The sequence below is a fragment of the Mugil cephalus genome, chromosome 7 (assembly GCF_022458985.1).
Source record: "Mugil cephalus isolate CIBA_MC_2020 chromosome 7, CIBA_Mcephalus_1.1, whole genome shotgun sequence".
Taxonomy (NCBI): domain Eukaryota; kingdom Metazoa; phylum Chordata; class Actinopteri; order Mugiliformes; family Mugilidae; genus Mugil; species Mugil cephalus.
Genome location: NC_061776.1, coordinates 23,164,192 through 23,181,780, shown reverse-complemented (window position 1 = coordinate 23,181,780; position 17,589 = coordinate 23,164,192). Strand labels below are relative to the sequence as shown.

The following is a 17,589-nucleotide window of genomic DNA, read 5'->3' as shown; positions in this document are numbered from 1 at the left end:
TCAAATTAAAGAGATTAAACCCGTTGTTAGTCTGCAATATACAGCGGGCATGTTTGGCTGTTTTGAATGTGTCCGTCGTTTCCTCCTCTGCTTTAAATGCTTAGAAGCCCTTTGTTTATTTGGCGTTTGATCAGAGGGGAGTCGTCGACGATGACGCTGGTTGGAGGAAGGCGTTGCTCGTCGCTCTCGCTGGGAACCGACTAGAGGAACGGAAAATGGCGGACCTCGAAGACGTTACGCTGGACGGGAGACCGCTCCAGTCCCTTCGAGTAGCGGACTTAAAAGCCGCCCTTGAGGAGAGGGGACTGTCGAAAAGCGGACAGAAGAATGCTCTCATTAAAAGACTCAAGGGGGTGAGTTTGATACGGGACCGCGGTCGCTGCGAGCTAACGTTAACGGTCAGACGGGCTGATGCGCTCTCAAGGGCCGACAACTGAGTATCGTTACTGCCGAGCGTAGTGGAGTTGTCGAGGTTATCGTCCAGCCATCAGCTCATAAATGCACCTTTGTGCATCGTGTTGTTGTTAAACAGCGTTTAAGCAGCGTAGAAGTGCGCAGGCTGTAGCCAGGCCGGGAGTTCCGTCAACTTGGTGGTTAATTTCAAAGAGTGTGTTGCGTGTATGTTGTCGTGTTAGCTCGTTAGCTCCTCTGGCTAACGCCGTGAGTTGAGCGGTGGCCTTAGCGACTGACTGGCTTGCAGCTGTGTACAGTATGTTACCCTAACGATGGGAGCACTGGTGGTGTGCATGAGTTTAACCGGGACACCAACATTACACCCCTTAGCTTCATTTACTGCCACTGCAACTTGTAGCGGCCATCTATATGTGCTTAATCAGCTGTAAAGCCTTCTAATTGATTAAACTCATTTCGCCTAATGTAGGATTATTTTTTTCGTCTGAATTCAACCCTAGCGCCGTTTGAGCAAGTTTGTTTAGATTGCGACAGGTATCAAACCCCATCTACTCCTCCGTGAAAGTCAGGACGTTCTCCGCTGGTTGTAGTGCGGTCACTGTTTGTCCGCTCATTTACGCCATGAAAGCTGCGAGCCTTGTTTACATTTGCTTTCCCCTCGGTCAACGTTTATTATAGCAATGTAGCTGCGCGTCCTCCATTTCTCACATGTGAGCACAATACGTGTTTACACACGGTCTATTACCAGTCAAGGTGCAAATGCTTAAAATATGGAAGTTTTGATTGCTCAATAGTTGGCAAACTGACACCAAAGGCAACCGCTGCTGTTGCAGTCAAAACGATACCATTTTCTGGGTGAATATAAATCTGTGTGTTTGTGCACATGTAAGGTGATAAAATATAATCGACAGCGTAAGGGGGACACTGCATAGCAGGTCAGGACAACAAATGATGGAAACAAACAAAAAAGAGTTTAAAATGCAATGTTTATTTGTTTGTAACCGTGCCCACGTTATTCCCAGTGTGATTTGCTTTCCACCACAGCTTGTGGATTTAGTTCAGTACAATTTTGTTTAGATAGGGACAGTAACAATGCAGATTTTCTCAAGAGCTTTTACAGAACCCAGAGCAACAAGGTAAACTCCCATGTTGCCTATAAGGGGTTGTTTGACTCTTGTGACCTCTTACTTCTTACTTCTGTTTTTTTTTTTTCTTTTTTTTCTGCTGCTTACTACTATCAGATCATTTCAGGCAAAATTTTCCAAATCTAATGTTATTCCAAAAGACAGGCAGTTGTGATAAATTATCTTTGCCACCTTTAAGTTGATGGCAAGACACACAGACACACATAATACATCCACAAAAACTTCTAAAAACTACAGTATAGCAACTGGATCATCCATATTCTCAGATCTCTTTCTGACAGCTGATTGTGGTGTGCCACAAGCCAGCTGTGTAGTGCCACTTGTATTCTCTTTGTACGTCAGTACCTTACCTTATGTTAAACAATCTTAAGTTGTTGTATGCCATTCTTCTAATTTTTGTATTCAAATAACAACTGCATCCAGATATCTAATGTGTGAGAATATAAACTAATGTATGTAAGCAACTGGGTCACTGATGTCATAATGTGATATTTCGGGGTTCAGTCTCTCTGTACAAGCCTTAAAGTTAGAACCACCCAAGAACAGACCAAATAACTATGAATTGCACTGGACCACTGTCTTTCCTGGGCTCAGTACATTGACAGTGTCATTAAAAAAAAGATAAAACTTGAATAGATAAAATTAAATCATTGTTGCCGTCTCATGTGTGCTATTGTTCAATCTATCAATCTCTGGCAAAAAACAAAGACCGTACAACACCAGCATCATCAAACTGCCCTGTGCTCGTCTTCTCCAGAAGTATAAGCTCACTATAGTTTACATAAAGTTCCAGATGTAATCAAGATCAAATACTTAATCGTGTCATGTGAATAATTATGATAATGCTAATCTTAGTGCTACTGGTTATATTGTAGGCAATATGGAGACAAGCAGCTGCTGTGGTGAAATCTAATGAGGATACAAAGAAACAAAGCAATTCTGTTTCTTTTTACATTGCATGATTGAAGTATCCTATCTCAATAACAGGCTCTCATGCTGGAGAATTTGCAGAGGACCTCCACTGCTCATATTGGACTGCAGCCAAACTCTCAGGTAAAAGTCTCAAAGATCATTTAATCGCAGACTGGATCCTCTTCACTAATAATTATGTGATATACTAGGGAAGTATTAAATATAAACAACTAAACATGTATTGGCACCATTCTCATAAAAAAAATGCAACAGTGAAAGTACTGGTGACCTTGAATTCTTGCACTATATTTTCACTTTCTCTCTGTATTTAGATTGGTGAGGAAATGAGTCAGAACAGCTTTATCAAGCAGTATCTGGCTAAGCAACAAGAGCTACTGAGGCAGCGTCTGGAGAGAGAGGCTCGCGAAGCATATGAAACAAATGGTAAGTGTTAAAATCCCCTGTTGCTGTTAAGTTACTGTAAACAACATGGGTCATTATATGAATGTTCATCATTTTTATTTGTGTTTTGTGAACAGAGCAAGAAGACCACAAAGAAGTTAACAACACCACATCATGTCCTCCTCCAGCCCAGGTTAGACAGCAAGTTTTTTTTCTACTAATTGAAACCTGTCATTTGTTCTGAATCTTTTTGTGTGTAGACTTTATTAGCCCTAATGTTGCATAATTGAAAGTAACATTAAAAACTGGACCAGATAATTTACATTGGAGTAAAGTGGCAAAGTCCTTCAAAGTAAGTCTTAGTTCTCTTTCTGCGTTCAGCAGGATGTTGCACCACCAGTGGCTGAGCAGCACAAGCCACCTGGTCCCTCTGGTGGTGAGGCGTTTGGTGCAGTGAATGAGGGGCAAGGCAACAGGAACCAGGAGGCTGACATTTCCAGTCCACCTGCTTCTGGCTCAGTGGCCATGCGCGTTCCTGGTGGTGATCACCGGCCAGAGCGAGGCTCTGCATCCAGTGAAGTCGCAGGTGACAGTGATGATGAAGATAGCGAGGATGGCGAAGAGGATGGCGGCGATGATGACTGGGACAGCGGTGCTCGAAGGAGAAGCCTGAGAGAGCCAGCCAGAGTGCCCACAGCAAGGGAGAGGTCTGGTGCATCCTGTCAACCTCAGCAACAGCACATCCCTTCTCTTTTGTCTCCTCAGCTCCGCCAGCCAACACCTCCTCCCTCCCCACCTCCAGAGCTATCGTTCCCCCTGCCTGACACCCCCAAACAGAGCCCACCTAGCCCAGATGTGGCCGCAGCTAGGGGCTCACCCAGTACTTCCAGCTCTGGTTCCTCCAGTAGTGGCAGCCGCAGTAGCAGCCCAGAGCCTCAGAGGAGTGGACACGCCGAGCGCAAGCCTGGCCCGCTGACCCTTCTGGCACGTAAAATGGAATCAGAGGGTGCCTTCTCTGGAGCAGGTTGGCATGGCGCAGATGGGGAAGGCGATAGGCAGGACGGCAGTTTGCCTTCAGCTACATCGTTTCCTGGTAGAGGGCATCCAGAGGGTGTGGTATCTGCCATCATTCACACGGCCAACACTGCAGGCCACGTTCCATTTCCCATGATCCCAGGCACCAACCAGGGTGTCACAGGAGCACATTCGGCCCATATTCAAGTACCTGTGAGTGTGCTCAAGGCCACTGCAGCAGAAGAGAGGGAAAGAGAGAGGGAGTTAGAAAGAGAAAAGGCAGTTGAACTGGAAAGACAGGAGAAACTCAGAAAAGAGGCAGAGCGGGAAAGAGCCCTTGCACTGGAGAGAGAGGAAAGGGAGCGAGCTCTAGAAAGAGAGAGAATTGAGCGACAGCAGGCCTTAGAAAGAGAAGAGAGAGAAAAGGCTTTGCAGCGTGAGCGGGAACTCGCTCTAGAACAAGAGAGGCAGGAGAGGGAAAGAGCGTTGGCTAAAGAAAGGGAAGAGCGAGAGCAAGCCTTAGCACGAGAGAGGGCCTTGGAGCTGGAGAGGCAGAAGGAGCTTGAGAGACAGAGGGCTCTGGAGCAAGAACGTCTGCAGAGAGAAAAAGAGGAGAGGGAAAGGCGTGAGAGAGAAGAAATGGAAAGAGCCAGGGCTTTGGAGCGAGAACGGGTAGAGAGAGAAAGGGCTCTTGAGCAAGAGAGATTAGAGAGGGAAAGAGCTCTGGAGGCTGAAAGAAAGGAGAAGGAGCGAATTGAAAGAGAGAAGGCTCTGGAGCAGGAAAGGTTAGCGAGGGAGAAAGCATTGGAGCAGGAGAGGATAGAAAGAGAGCGGGCTTTGGAGCAAGAGAGAATAGAGCGGGAGAAAGCAATGAAGCTAGAGAGAGAGCGAATAGAAAGAGAAAAAGCTCTAGAACAAGAAAGATTGATGAGAGAGAAGGCTCTCGAGCAAGAAAGGTTGGAAAGGGAGAAAGCCCTCGAACAAGAAAGACTAGAGGTAGAGAGGAAGGAAAAAGAGAGAATTGAAAGAGAGAGAGCTCTGGAGCAAGAGAGGATAGAGAGGGAAAAGGCCTTGGAACGAGAGAGGAAGGAGAAAGAGAAGGCAGAGAGAGAGGCAGCTCTAGAACAGGAGAGATTAGAGAAGGAAAGAGCTGAGAAAGAAAAACTTGAAAGGGAGAAGGCACTAGAGCTAGAGAGACTTGAAAGGGCAAGAGCCATGGAGGAAGAGAGAGCTTTGGTGCAAGAAAGGGAAAGGGCTCTTGAACGTGAAAGGTTAGAGAAAGAGAAAGCCTTGCAGAAAGAAAAGGAGGATCAGGAGAGGGCACTGGAAGAGGAGAAAGAGAAAGCTAGGATGGCTGAGAAGGAGAGTCACCTACCTCCTTCCAAACGTGGCCGCGAAGCTGGTCTCACTCCCCTGCCTCCTCCCTCCCTCTCCACAGGGCCACCTAGAAAATCATCGACAGAGGCAGGAGGGCAGGAAGATGTCCATGCTCCAGTGTCCCAGAGTGAAACCCAATCAGCTGAGTCTGGTGCATCCATGTCACCAACGCCTCTGTCACCTCCCTCCTCATTCAAGAAGTTCAGGTTCTTAAGGGACTCCCCACTTCAACCCCAAGCCTCATCCACGACCATGGTCATCAAGCGACCACGTACATTCTCAGATAGTCCCCAGCCTCGGGTCTCACCTGTCTTCCCACCTATCAGTGTTGTAGAACAGAAGCTTGAAGGGCACCAGCCCTCCACTGAACAGGAAGATCCGCAGGTGCGTGTAAATCAGGAGGTGTCTGCAGGAACCCAGTCGGAGAAGGAGGCTGTTGTTAGTCCTGCGCTGGGCCAAACTCCCAAAGGTGAACAGGCCACAAGGCATGTGTCAGAGGACAAAGAACATGCAGCTTCAGGAAAGATTAAACATGCTACAAAGGAGTCCACCAAAAAAGATGAAGAAGTGCAAGAAAGCACTGGTTCTTCAAGCCCAGCGGATGCTGCAGAGGGGAGGGGAAGAGATGCAAAGAAAGAAGAGAGGAAAACAAGACGAAGATCATCGTCTGATGATTCCTCTTCCTCAGAATCAGATTCTGGGTCCTCATCATCTCAGTCCTCTGGCTCATCCACATCTTCGCAAGAGAAAACTGGCTCCACCTCCACAGATAGAAGGGTGAGTGGTCTAAAAGTTAACTTTAATTGTCAGTGACATACAGAAATAAAAACTTTGTTCATAATTTTCTACCTTAAATTATCATCAGGAGTCGTTTGCTAGATTTGTTTGGAATGTGCAGATACACACATACAGTTTGAATGACTGTATCATGATAACATTTAGCAGACATTATCAGTACTAGTAAGGAAGGAAAGGACTGAGCACTTTCTATATGACAGACAAGACTGTTTACATGTGTTAAAGTAATTTAGCAATTGTCCTCCATCACAAACTGCTCTCACTGAGGTCTTAGAAGGTAGATGGAAGGTAACTTAACATAATATTTCCTTGTTTACCTATAGCCACTCACTCTGGCAGCATTACACCACATTTCACATTTCTTTTTTGGAGTAAGGGCAGAGAAAGAAAATTTTGTTTAAGAAAACTTACTGAATGAATGTCATTGTGCCCATATCTCCACGAGCAAAGCTACTGCACAATCCCCAATTCATCGTGCAGTTGTACTGCTTTTTTGTACAAGACAAATCAGGTGCTTATGTATCTGCCTTAAAATATTAGCAATATTTTACTGAAACACTGAGCTCTGTTTAGTAAAGCCTCAGCATTGCTCAATGAAAGTCAAAGCAGAGTTCTATATATTGATTCAAAGCATAAAATGTTGCACTGTGGTTTGTGTCTTGTAGGAAGGAAAGCCTGAAACACTTTCTGAAGGTTTTAAGGAAACCCTCAAAGCCTCCTCTCGCAAAAGAGAGATGACTGTAGAGAAGAGTAGCACAGCTGCTGACGGAGACCGTCACGCCAAGGTAAGTTGCTTGTTAGTTATCCAGTTATCCAGATTAGTGACCACTAAGAGTATCATAAACTGGTGTCATAAACTTCATAAAATCATTTTGGAGGCCTTAGCAGAATAACTATTTCGATTCCATGTACAGTATATTCTTTGGCATCTTATGCAGTTTTATTTTTAAATTTCCAGGAATTGTTCACTGAAGCACCCACCAGAGGAGAGACTACTAGAAAGCAGAAGGACACTGAGGGAGACGAGGAAAAGGACAAGCAAAGGTCTGATTTCCAGTCTTGGTTTTCTGAAACAAACTATCCTTTGTCTCTCTTGGTGTCACACTTACACACTTAGATGAATGAATCCATATTGTCATGAAATGCAAGTCTGCAGGATGTGAACTTGGGCTGTTTCCAGTGGGCCAAAAATGTTGTCTATGCATTTAGTCCAAATGGCTATACTTGGTGTCCACCGATCACCCATAACATTAAAACCACTGATGTGAAGTGAATTCATTCAGTGCGTTTACATGCAGAGCTTAATCGAGCTATTCTCAGAATTCGACTTTCTGACTACAGTCCTTGTCCCAGTTTACATGCAGCGGAGAAAATCGAATAACTCATGGGAACATGTTCTCCTCCTCCACACTAGGTGGCAATATGTGTCTTTTCAGCTGGTTAATACCACGTTAATATGGCCCACTTTCCGGTTGACCTATTAATGTCATATAATAAACAAGAGTCATTCATGCATTTCAAACAACAACCATAGGGATAATAGTGTATTTTTTAAATCTCGCACGTAATGTGCACGTTACTTCTGGTGCAGGTAAGATGCGCGCTATCCCTCAGACGGTTCTTCTACCGTCTCTGTTTACCTTTTTCTTCTTCTCCGGCTTTCTTGGATGTTTTTGTTCCGGGGTCACATGCCAGCGCAGCGGTTCTGGAGCATGTGCACATTATTCGATCAATACTGCAATTAAGGCGTATACATGGCGGAGAAAACGGGATTCCAATCACATTATCTGGATATCTTAATCGGATAAAGAGAACTCCGTTTTTAATCAGAGTAACACTTAAGTTCTCCTGTTATATTCCGATTAATGCAATAATTCGTTTTTTTTTTCACGTGCATGTAAACGCACCTATTGATTACAATGCAACATTTCCCACCACATTGCAACAACAATCTCCAGTGACAGCAGTTATCCCCAACTGGACAATGTGACTTGCTCAGGAACGGCTCAAATAAAAAATGAGTAACAGCTCAAGGTTGACCCAGCCTCAACAATCCCCAGATCCCAAATTGATCCATGATAGATCCACAAAGGGACCAAAATGCCCAGAAAATCTCTAGTCCTCAATAAGTCACTGTAGGGCAGTTTAGGATGGGTGAGTGGTGATTAAGTAATTACTTTAAGAATACTGTATGCAACTAACCTGAAACTGGCACTTCGCCCAGGAGAGAAATGCATACAACAGCTGGGTCAATACTGGGTCGATATGCCACATTATACCACAATATTGTGGCATCTTAGATGTCATCCCATCCCTGCTTTGATCAAGAGTCTTTAATTCTAATTTTAATTAAGTCTTTAATTCAGTTGTTCCACAGATAGTCATGACATACCAGAATAGCAAATGTTTAAATAAGAAAGTTTGTATGTAACCTACTCAAAACAATTTCCATTAGTTCAGATATGAATTGGATCTGTTCTGGTGTTGCCTTCTTCTCCAGCAGAGTATATTTAAGGGCTGTGTCTGAAAATATACAAACCTGCTCAAATTCTGTATTAGGAAAATGGATCCTGTCCTGTTTCCAGGGTAATGTTCTAGCTTCAAAATACAATTTAATTTCAATGTGTAAATTGGAATGAGAGCTTGGCCATTTTGAGCCCATGAATCATTTCACAATGTTCTGCAGTGATGTGATCTTCCATAAAGAAGGTTCCCACTCCCATCTACTTCTCATGTTTTTCTATTAAAAGCTCCATGAAAATACCTCCTGCCAAAAAAGTGTGCAGATTCAAAGTCACATTGCAGGACTTGCTTTGCATTCTGTAAGAGGTGCTGCTTTAGAATATTGTTCAACTCACTGCCATATTGTTTTCCTCTGCTTTACCCAAATTGTAAATTTTATTCATTTGCTTTTATCTATTCTTTTCTTTTAAAAATTCACAGGATAAAGTCCACAATGACCAAATACAAAAATAAAACAACTTTATTGATCCCTTAAAGGGCAATACCACAACATGCTTATAACAAAATACAAAACAAAACAGGAGAACAGTACAGAAAAGAAAAGGTTGGCAGTTGTGTCCGGTCTGCTGTCTCTAATAACATGAATTTGAATAAATGTCTTCATTAAAAGTATGTGTCTTATCTCTAAATGATAAAATGCCTACAAATTACCCAGTACGCCATATGAATACTGTACAGATTCAGATTACTTTACATGGTTCGGTTTAGCAGTTGGACAGCAGAGTGGATGAAATACTTGGATAAGCGGTTGCCGGGCAAAGTGACAGCATGAAGACCAGTCAAATTAATCACTCTGTTGTGTTAGTTAAGAACAGGGTAATGACTATAAACACAGATCAGCTCTAGATCAGATGTAAAAATGTGTTAAAATTGTGAATCTACTATTATGGCGCAAACCTAGTTATTTAGCTAAAATTGAAACTTGAATTTTATTACGTGGCCTTTGTGTGTTGCCATGAGCCATCGTATAATATAAATCCTCAGATCTAGAGAAACAGCCGTATGTTTTGTCCGTGGAATAAAGAGATGATGGTTGAATTTACCATCAGGCGATTGATGAGACTACCTTGAAGCCGGCGTGGGTTGAGGAGATGTGGGTCCTTTTTATACATGATCATTATTCCTCCGTTGCAACATGGCTGTGCTCGGTCGCTCGGTTTAGCGGCCGATGCCGATGCGGTTTTCCAGACAGCGGCTCAGATGAGAGCAGCCGTCCCGTCGGGGGTTTTGGTTGACAGCGGTGCGGTCATGACGGCGTCCAGAGAGCAGTAGGAAGACAGGGAGGAGGGAAGAGAGGTGGCTCCTTGCGACGCAGCCTTTTCAGCAGCAGTCGCAGCCCGTGTGCTGCGTTTTAACCCAGCAGCACGCCGTGTCTCCGTGCTGCGAACTTCCCCAAGTTCATTTTAGTCGCAGTGAGCGGAGGTGTTGATGAGGATGAGAAATCAACGTGAGGCGCGTACTCATTTGTCAGGTATAGTGCGGATGTCGTCGCGTGTTTGTTGGGGTCCGGATGGACCCAGCAGGGCTGTAGGAGGACGACGACTGTGGCAGCTCTGCGTTTCTTCATTCTTACCATCGCTGCAGTTCTTTGACACCACTGAAAAACGAACACGTCTGACTGTGGTTGTCAATGTGAGATGCGTTTAAGACGCAGCTGAATTAACGTCACCTCGCTGCTGTTTGTGCATTACAGTGCACAGTGTAGTTTCATCGGCTCATTACATTTTATGTATTTATGAAGCTGTCGTGCACTTCTTTGATACGCATATTTAAGACAGTTTAATGTTAAGTCTAGTTTAATAGAATTTAAAAGAAACATAGAAATGCACATTTACCGCAATTAATTACAAATGATGTGTACACCTAATGTATGACAAATTACCAAAATATGCCATAGTAATTTGGTTATATTCCTTTAACCATTTAAAGAAAGGCCATTATTCAGAAATTTGATGTTTTTTTTTTTCTTGAAAAATTCAACTTTGCTCTTTGGTTTTTCTGCTTCTGTTAAACTGTGAACCGACGGTACATTTGTTAAACACCAAACATGTTCTACTCATACTCTAGTCTGATTTTAATAAAACATTCAATCGTTTCAACTGACTCTCTCTTTTCCCTGTGATATGTATTTTGATATGCACGACACAGGCAGGTGAAAGAGGCTGCCATGGCAGATCCAGAGAAGCTTCCAGAGACCAGCGAGGAGGTAAGGCTCCCAAAGAACCGTGAATCATCTTGGTCCTCAAAGCTGTTGGTAACTCTGCAGTTAAATGGATTAAGCAGTTTGAGCATTTTTAGCTTTATCTGCAGTTGGCACATGTGTTTTACCTGTTTACGCTGTAGGTCATTTGATTGTACATCTGCAAAATCTTTGTTTATATTTAGGAATATTTCCTTAGATGGGTTAGAGACCTCTTTTCAAAAATGGTAGCATGTTTGTAGGAAATTACTCTCTGGATTTGGCTGTTTGTAAAACCTTTGTTGGTACTGTCATAGGCAGAAACAGCAAGGGTGTTTTCTCACTGTGGCTGATGTTTAAACCCCAAATGATTGCTTTGTTATAAAGGTGCTCATGCCTCTTCCATTGCCCCTATTGGTACCTGCATACTACTTCTGCCACTACTGCTACTGCTGCACCTGTTCCACTGTCCCCAAGAATCCAGAGTTGACCACAGATAAGCCCCCAGGGTTGCACTACATTGGGACACCCCTGGCAGCAAAGGCTGACTCGTTTTCGTCAATATGGCCAGCAAGAGCTATTAATCGGACCAGAAGATTGAAAGAAGGTGCTGGATAGACAATGTTGCCCACCTCTTGTCACCTGTTATTCACTAATCTGGCCATATATGGACGTCACCAGCAAGGAAATATGCTCAGACCAAGTTAAAGTCTGCTGGGAAGCGGTTGAAAGAATTGCGTGTTCATTTTACCCCTTAAAGACAATTTCTGTCATCACAATATCACAGTGAGAAAATAAGTGGGCATTACGGATTATGAACTACAACATCCGTAAAAGGACATTTGGATTTTGTTCTTCTCTTGGAATGGACAAAATACCCACAATTACTCCTTTCTTCATGCACCATAAGGCTTTTATCTGGACTGCAGTGGGATGGATATGGTTTTCTTAACGCTGAAGATGGACTTGCCACCTTTTGCAATTGCTACGGCCTCAGTTTTACTACCTTGTGACAGTCCACACAGACTTTCTGCTTCCTAAATGCAACTGAACTTTTAAATCAGAATTCTGGACATCATACACAGTGACTGTGCCAGCACTGAATATCTGGTCCCCTTCTAATTGGATTCTGCCACATCTTCAAAAGGACTAATGCCAAAGCACCTGAGGATGACGGCTCTGGCCAAAAGCATTTCAAAGCGCATACCCAAATGAACAATTGAACCCATCCTGCCAGCCAACAAGCTTTCAGATTTCCATCCAAACATCTCCAAACATCTCGCCACCATTGATTGGACCCTTGTTGCCTAGATACAGTACATGCAGTCGTGATTGGGCCATATCCAAACCAGTAAGGATCAGGTGTCAGTGGTACCAGGGAATAAGTAGATATTTTATTTCATAGTTAATTTGAATATGTTTAGTTTCCAGTCATATTCTTTGTATTTGCAGGAAAAGCAGCTGTGAGAACGTTTAACTGATTGTGGCTACTGCAGTTTAAGCCCAGTATTTCTTAATCTCATTTTTAGAGACTTTATCTTGGTTATCTATTACTTCTAAACCACAGTATTTCTACTAGATCCTAGTTTATTTAATCTGAGACTGCACCTGCATTTTAATTTTCAAAACCAAGTTATGTTCAGCAATTTACTTCCATCAAGTATCAAAATCTTGAATGGCACATGGTTAAAATCCAGCTCGATGCCATCAGTAGAAATTAATTAGAAATGGCATTCATTCTGTATTACGGTGTGTCCCCCTTCCTATTATTGTTGTAGCTCGTTTCAGCCTGACCTTGAACATGTATCTCTGTCCATGGTGTTCGCCTCTCACCTCTTCCATGTATGTCGGGTTGTCTTTATCTTTTGTGTTTCAGACACCAAAGGCCTTCTCTGCTCGTAAGATCTCCCTTAGCAGTGAGTATACATTCACACTTTGCTCTATTGATGTATTACTGCATGAAAGTGTGGAAACACAACCAAAACAAAATCATAAATATATATTACTAAATAGTTGTGTGTGTTGTCTCAAAAAATGTCCTATCAAACATGCTTCCACAGCATATATTTTATATAGTTTATTATATATACTTTTCCAGGTAGTAAATCATCTCCTGGCACTGGCAGTGCAGAGGGTGAACAGGATTCTGGGACTGTGGCCGGTCGCAAGAGGAGGTGGGGTTCCAGCACAGCTGTCACTGCCAAGAAACCATCCATCAGCATCACCACAGATTCACTTAAGGTAGTTGCAACCGATTAGAGATGGAGCATATTGTGCTTGGTTTGTAAAGCTCTTCCGCACGCAGAGATGCACTTTAAGGTATTGTTTTCTGCCTCTTTGAATGTCAAACTAACTTTTGCATTTCCTCACTGGTTTCCCATAGTCTCTTATCCCAGACATCAAACCAAGTCTAGGCCAGGAGGCAGTTGTGGATCTACATCCAGAGGAAGCTGTCCTCTCTGGGGCTGAGGATGAAGACAGGGAGCGCTCTGACCAGGAACTTCAGATCCGACGCACCGTCACACAGGTTAGTGTGCAGCTCTGACTGGTTTTGAATCGTTGATCGATAGGACCTTCGCTCATCACTTCGCTTATCTCTCAGTTAACGATCATTTTTACCTTCCTTGTTTAAGGTTGTGCATCCGGAAAGTCAAGAGAATGGCCAGAAAGAGCCAAAGAGGAGCAGGCGTGAGGAGTTGGAGGAAGAAGATCTACGGGGAGATCGAGAAGGGGCAAAGGCCCAAGAAGAGGAAATGGAGGCCTCTGTTCCTGAAGCTATGGAAACCCAGTCACCAACACACACCAGCCATGATGTAGAAATCAACACTGGTAATATATCCACCACAAGATGATTTTCTCAACATTTAATCAACTAGAAGGAATTTATGAAATATAATTTATAATTTAAGACAACAGTATAATGTGTGTAGCTGTCGTGAGTTGTTATAACTGTTGCCCTTGATTAGTGAAATTCTTAAATGTATATTAAATGTATATAAAAAAAATAGCTTAGTGAAAAAATGTCTTGACATGATGAGATCCAGAAAGATTGTGTCACAGAGGTAATGGATGTACCATGTTGACTGTGATTCATTCCAGTGACCCCTAGCGACACCCTCATACGTCGCTCCATCAGCCAGCAGAAAACGGGTGTTTCTATCACAATTGATGACCCCGTTCGCACAGCCCGGCAGCCCTCACCCCCCCGCGGCAAAGTCTCCAATATAGTTCACATCTCCAACCTGGTGAGTGGACAGTCATAATTATCTGTTCTTCATTATTAACATAAAATATGCACTGCTTGTAACTATAAAAAAGAGCAAATCCAGGTGAACGTGCTGTGGTGTTGTTAGGTACTTTTGGGGTTGTTGGCACTGATTGTACACATGTTGATACGTCTTAATATACAGGTTTTTATCAAGTCCAGTCTGAAATGTTTAGATGCCAGATTATCCTCTTTGCTCCATTTTTAGATTTCTTTTTGTTTAGGTGTGAAACAGTCTTCTCATTAAGGCTCTGTTATGTTCTATTTAGGTCAGGCCATTCACTCTGGGGCAGCTTAAGGAACTCCTCGGCAGAACTGGCACCCTGGTGGAGGATGGCTTCTGGATTGACAAAATCAAATCCCATTGCTATGTCACTGTGAGTTATTACATGCATTTTTACCCTGAGGGCTGCATCTTAAAAGCAGGGTGCTTTTGGTCATGGGGGTTCTTTTTCTGTCTCATTAAGCCCTTTACTCTCTTCTTTCTCTGTGTAGTACTCAAGTTCAGAGGAGGCAGTTGCCACTCGAGCTGCTCTGCATGGAGTGAAATGGCCTCAGAGCAACCCAAAAGTCCTTAGTGTTGACTTCTGCCAGCAGGATGAGGTAATATCTTGACAGTCTACTTTGTCTTATTTCGACAATGCTTAGTCATCTGAAGCCTAAGCATATTTCTCTTCTATAGTTGGACTTCCACAAAGGCTTGGGTGCAGCCACCAGACCCGGAGCGGAGGAACAGGTGCCTGCCCCCGGGCGTGGTCGAACGTTGGGCCTGCCCTCTCTCCTCCCCGAGCGAGACCAGTGGGCCGAGCGCGAGCGCGAGATGGAGCGCAGGGAGCGGGCACGAGCAGAGCGGGAGTGGGATCGCGACAAGGTCAGGGAGTTTGGCAAACCGGGAGAGGAGAAGGAGGGTCCCAGAAGGTCGCGCTCCCGAGAGAAACGACGCAAGGAGAGGGGAAAGAGCAAGGAGAAGAAGACAGAGAAGAAGGGTATGGCAACAAAACGGGGTCAGACTCTACTGTGTACATCGGTTAAAATAGACTTTTGTTTAATCTTGTGTCCGTTTGCTCCGACAGAGAAAACCGCTGAGGATCCTCCAGCTAAGCTGCTTGATGACTTGTTCCGCAAAACTAAAGCAGCTCCTTGCATATACTGGCTTCCACTTACAGAGGAACAGGTGAGACACAGCCCACTTTTTGCCTCTAGCGCTTAAATTTCACCCACAAAGTTTCAAAGCCTTAACCCCTCTCTTCATTTTAGTTCGTTCAGCGAGAAGCTGCCAGAGCAGAACGTAAGAAAGAGCGTGAGAAACGGAGGAAGGAGCAAGAAGAAGAGGAGGAGGAGGAAGAGAAGAAAAAGGAAGAGGAACGCAAGGAGAGGATGAAAGCCGGAGGCGGCACAACAGGAGACCGGAGTGAGGGTGACAAAGACAAGGACAGAGAAAGAGACAGAGAGAGGGAAAGAGATCGAGCTAGAGACAGAGACAGGGACAGAGAGAGGGAAAGGGAGAGGGAGAACGACAAACGCAGGGATGGCTACCGCAGGCCCGGGGGCAGCGGGGCAGGCGGCGGCCGGCGCTCACGTAGCCGCAGCGGACCACGAGAAAGGCGGCGCTAACGGCCAATCGAGTGATGGAACTGTCCTAGAGACCACCCTCTTCCATTTGCCTTTCACTACATGTACTTTGTTACAACTAAGATCCAACAGAGGACCAACTGATGTCGCTACCACCTCTCAAATTGTCACCTTTTTTGAAGCACATCTACACCTACCCACTGTCGTGCTTAAAGGGGACCATGTTTTTGCAGTGTTGTTTCCCAGAGGGCTGTACGTCCCGCTCCTGTCAAGGTTTGATATAGTTTTCTTTATGCGTTTGCCTTTCTTTTTTTTTTTTTTTTTGTCTTGACGGCGTAGCAGTATGGCACACTGGGTGATTTTAATTATGTACCCAAACGTCCCCCATTTGCCCCAACGTGTAGGTGCCAATTATGATTTGCAATTAATTGTCGTCTCCTCAGTGTTTAACAGCTCTGCAATTTGGATGAAGAATCCTTTTGTTGCTGCATGTAGTACGAGGCTACTCTTGCCAGTCCTGCCTAAAGAAGTCGTCTGCAGAGACTTGCATAAATCTGGAAATATTGGAATTGGTGCGTTTGGCATTTTGTACAGACATATAAATACTCAAAATCAAGTCTTTAAATGAGGCAGCTCTGGGGTATTTTTCAACAAGCGTGGAATAACTACTAAGGCTGTGCAGTGTTCCTCTTCCTCTGTTAAGAGATGATACCATGTGGGAAAGAATCTGTGTCAGATGTGACACAAGTTATGATTATGTCTTTTTTGATTCTTTCCCTCCCTCCTCCTCCTCCCCCTCCCCCTCCTCCAGTCCTCTTACCCTGTAGCACCAGTACAGGCCCAAGAGGGGAGGTTGCATTATGAGTTTTCTCACCAATGGTTTTAATATTGTTTTTTAATCGTTATTTTATCATTTTAGTACAAAGATTTGTTTTTTTTTGTTTTGTTTTGTTTTTTTTATTTCTTCTTTGAGTACGCCTATCAGTGGTGAATGTACAAATAATAAAAAATTGAAGTTTGAACTATTGTGAAGTTTCTTCTACATTCACCATACCTTGGCCTGGGATTGTGTCTATTTCTGTAAATCCTTTTGACTTACGTAGGTGCTGAGAACGTCTTCAGAGAAACCAAGTGCACTTTCTACAAGCTGCTTCAGTGGTTATGCCGAGAAGCCACAAGGTGTCAGTCACACCACATCGTAGCTCAACGCAGTCATGACATTTGAAACAAAGAGACTAACTTAATACCATCCAGTGACATTAAGAATGTAAAAGAGTACTTGGGGACACATGGCAGTCCAGAACGTGTCAGTCTGTCCCCCCTTCCCTAACTGTTACATTAGGTAATGACTAACAGCGTTTCTTCAACTTTAACCTTATTCTTGTGGTGTCCTCCCAGTTTCTAGTGTTTACCTGATAATTATCAATCTTTGTGCTACATTCTCTTTTCTTCTTAGTCTGTTATAAACTGTGATTTTTGCCCTCTCCCCTCTTCAGCTGCCCTGTTCCATCTTTCATGTCCTGACGTTTATCCTGCAGAGCTCAGCAGTGCTCCTATATAATTACAGCCCTATGGTCGCTGAGCATAACATTTTTCTGCCCTGATGCAACTCCTCCATGTGCCTGGACTCTGCGAGGACCAGTGAATCTCGCTGGCATCTCCCTGGCAGCCGTAGAGAAAATGTGGGTCAGCCTAATCGGAATCACTACACTGGAGAAAGGTTTTCTTTCTCTCTTAATGAACACACATGGAAAGCTCAAGATCGTTTTCTGCTAAGATAAACGTGTACGTGTGTTGGGTTTTTTTGTGTTTGTTTTAAAGTTACGCTGAACTCCAGGACAAAGTTCTGTCATCTTGGCCGATCAGAAAGTTGGAAGCTGTCATGTCTGTTGACACTGATAATAGATAGTGTTCAAGCAGAAAGCAGCCCTGGGGTAAGACGAGGTAATTATTTAGTCCCTCTGTTTCACATCTGTAAGCTGCATTTTAAC

General features: G+C 43.9%; 1 protein-coding gene across 2 annotated transcripts; it reads left to right on the top strand.

Annotated features, from left to right (window-relative positions):
* The first annotated feature begins 86 nt into the window (after positions 1 to 86).
* On the top strand, positions 87 to 16,620 carry acin1a (apoptotic chromatin condensation inducer 1a). 2 transcript variants are annotated; one of them, XM_047590450.1, is made up of 18 exons: positions 87 to 353; positions 2,544 to 2,609; positions 2,801 to 2,912; positions 3,008 to 3,063; positions 3,255 to 6,038; positions 6,725 to 6,844; positions 7,018 to 7,103; positions 10,731 to 10,788; positions 12,638 to 12,677; positions 12,860 to 13,002; positions 13,145 to 13,288; positions 13,395 to 13,590; positions 13,861 to 14,006; positions 14,296 to 14,403; positions 14,522 to 14,629; positions 14,709 to 15,012; positions 15,100 to 15,200; positions 15,284 to 16,620. In XM_047590450.1, the coding sequence occupies exons 1-18, from the start codon at positions 216 to 218 to the stop codon at positions 15,638 to 15,640; spliced, it is 5,067 nt and encodes a 1,688-aa protein (XP_047446406.1). In that variant the 5' UTR covers positions 87 to 215; the 3' UTR covers positions 15,641 to 16,620. The 2 variants fall into 2 exon arrangements, with proteins under 2 accessions (XP_047446406.1, XP_047446405.1); XM_047590449.1 differs by having other exon boundaries at positions 3,252 to 6,038.
* The last annotated feature ends 969 nt before the right edge of the window (positions 16,621 to 17,589 follow it).